The sequence below is a fragment of the Poromitra crassiceps genome (genome assembly GCF_964638095.1).
Source record: "Poromitra crassiceps genome assembly, chromosome: 2".
Lineage (NCBI taxonomy): Eukaryota > Metazoa > Chordata > Actinopteri > Beryciformes > Melamphaidae > Poromitra > Poromitra crassiceps.
This window is the reverse complement of record NC_139624.1, coordinates 28,092,606-28,100,105: the sequence shown is the minus strand read 5'-3', so window position 1 is coordinate 28,100,105 and position 7,500 is coordinate 28,092,606. Positions and strand designations below refer to the sequence as shown.

The window sequence follows — 7,500 nt, the reverse complement described above, 5'->3', positions numbered from 1 at the left end:
GTTCAAATCAAACTTCACATAGGGTTCTACACCGTAACTGTCCTTTATGAGACGATAGGTCCTTAGTTTTGGTTTATGCCACAATTCGACAGACCATTTTTCTTTATACAAAATAAACATATCACTCATAGACTCTCGGGTGTCACAAAGTAACCTGTTATGAAAGATATATAATAAATCGTTCTAATCAAGAAGGGATTTCACTTCATTTGCCCAGGGGTGTCCATGGACGATGTCCCAATATCTTTTTAGTGAGTCTCTGATCCGACATTCTCACCAATCTCTTTCAGAGTCAGTATTTGTGTGTTGTCCGAGATTGTGCGTCTCCGCTGCAGAATTGTTATATAAATAGTGTGTGGCCCTGTGAAGTGGCACAGACTCATTTAAGTAGTATGTGGAGCGCAGCGATTCAACGTCATATTTGAGTCTGGGGAGAGACTAGCACATAAATGTGCCTGTGGATGCATTTTTTTTATTGAAGACATACAAACAAGCAAGGCACTCCGACATCACAATGTTCATTTTCAGCAGTTTGAGCAAATAAAACAAAATCGACTATAAAAAGAATAAACCAAAAAATAAAATAATCATAAATTAAATAAATAAATAGGGCTATCTCAGATTATCATGCAAAGACAGTAGTAACTTCAGAGCTTTCTTGTCTTTCACGAATTTCAGTGATTCACTTGAGTTTGAACTCATTGTTCCAGTGACTCAAATTGGGTTTAGTCTTAAAGTATTTACATTTATGTATAAAACACTTTCCCGGCAGCAAAATAATATTTAAAATAAAATCCAAGTTTATTTTTTCCACACACAAACAAACACCAAATTTGACTGACTTCATTGTCACGGGTATGTGACCTCAATCTCCTTGGACTGTAGCCAGCTCTGCATATCTCTCCAGAAGATCTACACTAATTCCCAATGGAAAAATACATGTTCCAAAGTTTTTGTTTCTTTTCACAAAAAACACAGTATTCAAATCCAAATTAAATTGCGTGTGGATGCAGTTACTGTATGCACGTGCATGTACCCCTCTATGTGGCTGTGCCCACTGCCCTTTGATATACAGTCATAGCTGCTCCACTGCATCTGCAGACATGCCTGATATCAGACAGAATTGTCAACTCGTTACACTCCATTTACACTGAGTGGAGTGGGTGGACTCAAGGGTCTGGACAGCCATTCTGCAGACAGGAGTCTTGGCGACAGACAGGATTTGATCAGAGCCATGTCATTCAATCATGTTCCTCCCTAGAAACAATACAGCTATACAGCTCCTCTGTGGTTCTGCAATAATGTAATGCAACAATGCAACCGTATCCATTTATAGCTTTTTAAAGTGGCACATACACACACACACACACACACACACACACACAAAGCCAAACACATGCAAGCATGTGTTTTACACTCACGCATGCATGTACACATCCATCTCACGCGCGTGCACGCACACACACACACACACACACACACACACATATATATTTCAATAATGAGAGACTAGTAGAAAGTATAACAAGCTTTAATGATACAACAAATTAATTTTGGCGTATGACTCCATGATATGATGACGCTCTCCTGAGATGATGAGAGGGCGTCATCAGTAAAGAATAGGATAGGAAATCCCCCATAGGAAATTCTTCAGGAGTCATGACATTGGTGGTGGTCAGGGGAGGAGGTGGGGTGAAAACAACTGCTTCAGCGATGATGATCAGCAACTGAGAATGACACATGGCACATACACAGCACATAGCAAACAGAGTAAAACATGGACCCTGATATACTACGCTGATTAGGTGATTGGGATCAGCTGGAGAGGAATACCTTGGGCTGATTGGTTATTGCCACATGTGTGGTAAACTGTGAATGGGTGAGGAGACAGCATCAGAGAAAGGGGGCAAGCCTAACAATGAATGGGTTATACAACCTCAAAGAAAGGGGGCATGCACTGTGATATGACGAGAACTGGGCGTTGGCTGTTAAGTAGTCTTCATTATTGAAAATAGTCCAAGACATCATATATAGGCATCTTGTGCGCTATGCGCACTCGATGCCTAGGCTCGGTCTCACCTGCCCTATTGGCGTGGGTGTGTGTGTGTGTGTGTGTTGCTCACTAAATGTTATTGCATTGTGTGTGTGTGTGTGTGTGTGTGTGTGTGTGTGTGTGTGTGTGCGTGCGTGCGTGCGTGTGTGTGTGTGCAACTCAATCGCCAGAATAAAATGTAGGTTATGTGATATGGAAAAATTTAAGTTCAGTTCCATTCATTTGCATTTCATATTCAATAAGATAATTGCATACACATAATTAATGATGAGTTATCACATTATATGCACGTCAAATGGACAGACGCAATATACAGACACATGCAGAGATATTACACACAGAAAGCATAATCTGCCGTGGCATTGAGAAGGTCAATGCATTCTGACACGCGCTCACAGACATGGCGCCATCTTATCAGAAACAGAATCAGAAAGACTTTAATGATCCCCGGGGGGAAATTGGGATTATACAAATAGTTATTAGTTATTAGCACACATAGGTTAAAACTTAAAACCAACTTTTCACCCTCTACACTGTCTACAAGCAGCTATCAAGGAGGAGATTCTTCCTCTGCTCTAGCCTTCAGAAAACACTGCATGTGTCAAGTGACCTTGCTAAGGGAACACACGCACACATACACCCTCCTGTCTGCCTCTGTTCCTCTCTTCTCTTCTCAGTATAAAGACTTGTGCATTTTGTGACATCTTCACTAAATATTTGAACTCTGTATATTAATATTAATTAATACACAGGACAAGATGTTACTATCCCTTGTGCCAAAATCCGAGGAAAAACACATTTAGAAGCCCAATCCAGAATAAAACAAGCTAACAAACTAATAAACAAGACACAAATCACCAGTTACCTACCCTAGCCAACAGCAGTATGAAGCATGTCATTGGGGTTTTCAATTACATACATCATGTGTACATTGAGGATTCAGTCCTTCACTAATGAAGTTTAGAAAAGTATGTGTGGCTTAAATACAACTTATTGATCTGACTTTTCTGACTCCATGGCTTCATTCAAATAATTGGTCATCGTTTTCATATTGGCTGAAAATGCTATTGTTTACACAGCGGATGAGGAGTGGTGAAATTCCATTCTACAACACTGTTTTTGCAATCCACCGATACGTACAATTTCAACTTAAATTTTAAACAAAATGTTGGTTAATTTGAAAACCTTGCTGCCTTTCCAACATTAAACACAAATAAAACCACGTTGGTTATGTTTAGACAAGTAAAACAACTTGATCCAGGTTAGGGTTATGGTTTGGGTAATGGGCTTAAATAACATCTGTGTGTGTGTGTGTGTGTGTGTGTGTGTGTGTGTGTGTGTGTGTGTGTGTGTGTGTGTGTGTGCGTGCGTGCGTGCGTGCGCATGCGCGTGCGCGTGCGTGTGTGCGTGTCCTAGGGGATTCAGGACTACTGAATTTTAGTAGTCATTGACTAGTCCCATAAAGTAGTTGACTAGTCGATTAATCACCGGAGATATATCATATTTTTTCCACCCAGTAAAAATCAACAATTCTCGTACAAAGGTTTCAAAAGAGGCAGTAAAGGGTTAACTAATGTGGGTGGCACCAACCTGGGGGTATGTGAAATAGCAGAGTCCTGATTGGCTCTAAGAGCCTGCTGAGCCGCAAAACCCCAGCAACTTGATAGCATAGACGGGAGTCTTTCCCTCTCTATATACCTTAAATTCTCTTTAGTTCACATATGGCAGAAAATAATTGTTCAAACAACTCTATGCTAAATTTAGTTAGTTATTTACAGTATATTGTTTTTAGTATAGTAGTAGGAGTATAGTGATTTTGATAGTCGGCTAATTGACTTTGACTAGTCTGTGAAAGCCCTAGCGTGTGCATGTATGCAGTGGCTGAGTAAATTGAGCTCTTCGTTAGGTGGCCATCACATCTCCACTCTCAGCTCAGTTCAGTTTGGCCCATGAATCCTGATTTGCCCATCGGCTAATCAGATCTCAGGCTTCCTCTCGGGTCTCCGGGGAGCGACCAATCACAGTCTACCAGGTTAGCGCCGTGGAAATAGGCTCCCCATAAACGCATCACTTCCTCTTCACTGTCTACAGGTTACACTGTCTGCTTCACATGAGTCCTTCACTTTACAAACCTACAAAGGCCGGATATTGCTTGTAATTTCCCAAAAATAAGCTGCGTTTTGTAGTTTTTGGAAACCTGACCCCAAACCTCAGTATTTATGTATAAGTGATCAATTTAGCTTTTCCTAAGCCAACATCTTTGGTGTAAATATCAAGTTCTGATAAATTTCTTCATCTTTATAAATGAAGAGAATAAAGAGATCTTTTTGTTGTTGTTTTAGCGAATGTCCTTGCACTTTTCCTTTTTTTGCACAATAATCTTGTTTCTGAATAAAAGCTGTCTTATTGAAAGCAGTACATTTAAATACATACATACAAACATTTTCTCCAAATTAATAGTAAGGAGGACACAACAACCTGGAGAAAATAAATGCAGAAATGTTCATATGGAACACTTCTTTATCAAGTTTTTTTTATTTTTCTTCCGATTGTAGTTGGCCAATTCCCCCTTCTGTCCCGGTCATTGCTCCACCCCCTCTCCCAATCTGGGGAGAGATGCTTCCTCCGATAGATGTGCAGTCGCCGATGTGCAGTCGCCAGCCGCTCCTTTTCACCTGCCAGCGAGGAGTTTCACCGGCAGAACATAGCGCGTCGGATGTTCATGCTATTCCCCCCAGTTCCCCTCCCCCGAACAGGCGCTAGGACAGCGACCAGGACACATACCCCTCCCGCAGACATGGCCAATTGTGCCTGTATGGCACAATTGGTCAGAGCTAACACGGGGGCTCGAACCTCCAACCCTCATGTTGGTAGGCAGGGAATCTACCGCTGCACTACCTGGATGCCCATCAGGTGGTTTCCTTAGTTGAAATATGGACAAATAGGTCAGAATTGCATCCCTTGCAGCATTTCCAGGGGATCAGAAATTATGTATTTAAAGCAGGTGGACAGCAAACCGTCAACAGGTGAACTTATGCATGTGTGTGTGTGTGTGTGTGTGTGCGTGCGTGTGTGTGTAGCCTGTCAGTAGAGGCCTCCAGAGAATCTGCCTGGCTAACACACAGCTAATCCCAAATAACCAACCTGTGTGTTTGTCTGGCATACAGTATGTAAGGGATAATCAATGACTAGGTATGCGTTATATGATTTATGACCACCCGACGTCACAGGAGCCTCCGCATCGTGTATATATATATATATATATATATATAGGTCACACAAAGTTTTAAGCTCATGTCAGCAATCATTTTGTTACAGCCGATGACATTTTCTTTCTAATGGCGGGTGGGTTATTTTGGATGAAACTCTATTACTGCCTGGGAAGACATGCTGGGTTCTAAATTAATGTGTGTTTCTTTGTGTCTCCAGATGGTCCAGTGATCTGGCGGATGCTGACCCACCCCCCCACCCGACGAGCCCTCCTGGTGGGCTGTGGCCTGCAGATGTTCCAGCAGCTTTCAGGAATCAACACCGTCATGTGAGTGGGATTCATGTGAGTGTGATTCATGCGAGTGTGATTCATGCTAGTGTGATTCACGTGAGTGTGATTCAGCCTCCGGCTGCACTCAGGTCCCAGGCTTGTGGAAGCTGCGTTGTCACACCGGGCGTTTTGTATGGAGGACCAGAAGAGTCATTTGGAATGTAATGAAGTGTTTCCTTAATTATGATCTAATTGTACATTTAAAAAGAGTAATTTCAAAATGAATTCACAAATGAAGTATTAATCCGTCAATAAATAGTTCAATTTGAAAAGGGATTTCCAAAATCACCTATTAAACAGTCAATTTAAAAATGGAATTACGAATAATTTTTTTAATTGGGCATTTAAAAGGTCAATTCCTTATTCCTATTTGAAATCGTTATTTGGAATTGCTTTTCAAATTGCTATTTGAAATCCCACTTTCAAATGCAATTTATACTTTCCGTGACTCTCCTGGTCCTTGGCTTTCCAAACAGTGCAAATGAATGCAAATGAGCTATCTAACAAGGTCTCTGATTGGCTAGAGAGCTTTTAGACGCTTGGCTTTGTTGTGTATGGGTGTCTTTACTTTGCCGTCAAACAGCCCTTTCATTTCTTTGGTTATTATGATAGCGACGACGAAATGCCGTTGACCGTGGAGACAAGAGTATTATGCAGTAAATGCATTCCCTGTAGATGCAGTCAATTTCCCATTTACTCTCACTGCAGCCACAGTAGATAGCATACAGTATGTGGGTATGTGTAGAAATGTTGACTGTAGCATGGTCACTGTCACTGATGTCACAATGCCTATAGTCCTCACCATGAGTATTCCTTCTTCAGAGCTACACACTTAGTTAACACTTGAATCTCTCCAAGAAACACAAGGCATACTTTTCTTGACTGTTTAATGAAGATCCATTCACTTTCTAAAACTGTAACAAAATAGAGAAAGCAAAGGCAAATGAGTGTCTAACAAAACTCACTCCATCAAATGTTGAGCTACAGTGCAAAAAAACTAACAGACAGGCCACAAATATGCCAGCCATCAATTAAAGGAGAATTTCGGTTTTTTACACTACGGTCCTTAGCACCGCACCACGGGGGACAGAGCCTTTGCCATCGCTGCCCCAACCCTCTGGAACTCCCCTCAATATCAGAAACTCCGACTCACTCACCTCCTTCAAAACCCAACTCAAATCCCACCTCTTCAAAACAGCCTACAATATCTGACTTCTACCTCTAACCACCATTCCATCTCTGCAATCTTTTGATTTGTATTTGTTTTCGTTCTTGTTATTTAGTTCTGTTTACTGTATTACTTTTTCTATGTATTGTAAAGCGTCTTTGAGTTCCCCAGAAAAGCGCTATATAAAACTTATGTATTATTATTATTATTATTATTATTTCCAGCTTAAAATATTATGTTTTACTCACCCAAATAACTTTTGGTTTCATTCGGATGTCCACAGAAGATTTTGAGCTCGGAGTAGCATCCTCAAACAGGCTATAACGGGCGCAAACGGGGCAAGGTGCATGCGCTCTGTAAATAACACATTTTCTGTCACATCGCGGTTCATTATGGCAGTATCTATATGCCAAGCTAGGCTGCTAAGCTAACAACAACATACTGTAACAGACGAGTCAACTCTGACCTGCCCCGGATGTGCTTCAGAAGAAGCATTGAGAAGCGCTTCTGTGAGAGAAACCACAGAAGAAGAACATAAGCACTGTAAGCCCAGTATTAGAAGAAGAGTGAAGAGTATTAGAGAATAGGCGTAGGACTAGACAAGCATCTGCTTCCTCCTACTCCTTTTCGGACATGACCATTTGATTAGTCATTGGTTTTTTTGTCTGTTTTTAATTCTTATTTTATTTTATTATATGTATATATGTGTACATGTATATTTCCTTTTTTTTAACGTTC

General features: G+C 41.0%; 1 protein-coding gene across 1 annotated transcript in view; it reads left to right on the top strand.

Annotated features, from left to right (window-relative positions):
• The window catches only part of LOC310790618 (proton myo-inositol cotransporter-like), a gene marked incomplete at both ends in the record, with an annotated part of 98,073 nt that overhangs the window by 52,902 nt on the left and 37,671 nt on the right, over positions 1-7,500 (top strand). The window contains one exon of the mRNA XM_083652332.1: positions 5,483-5,591. Within this exon, the coding sequence (XP_083508458.1) occupies positions 5,483-5,591 (109 nt within the window). The remainder of the gene's footprint in view (positions 1-5,482; positions 5,592-7,500) is intronic.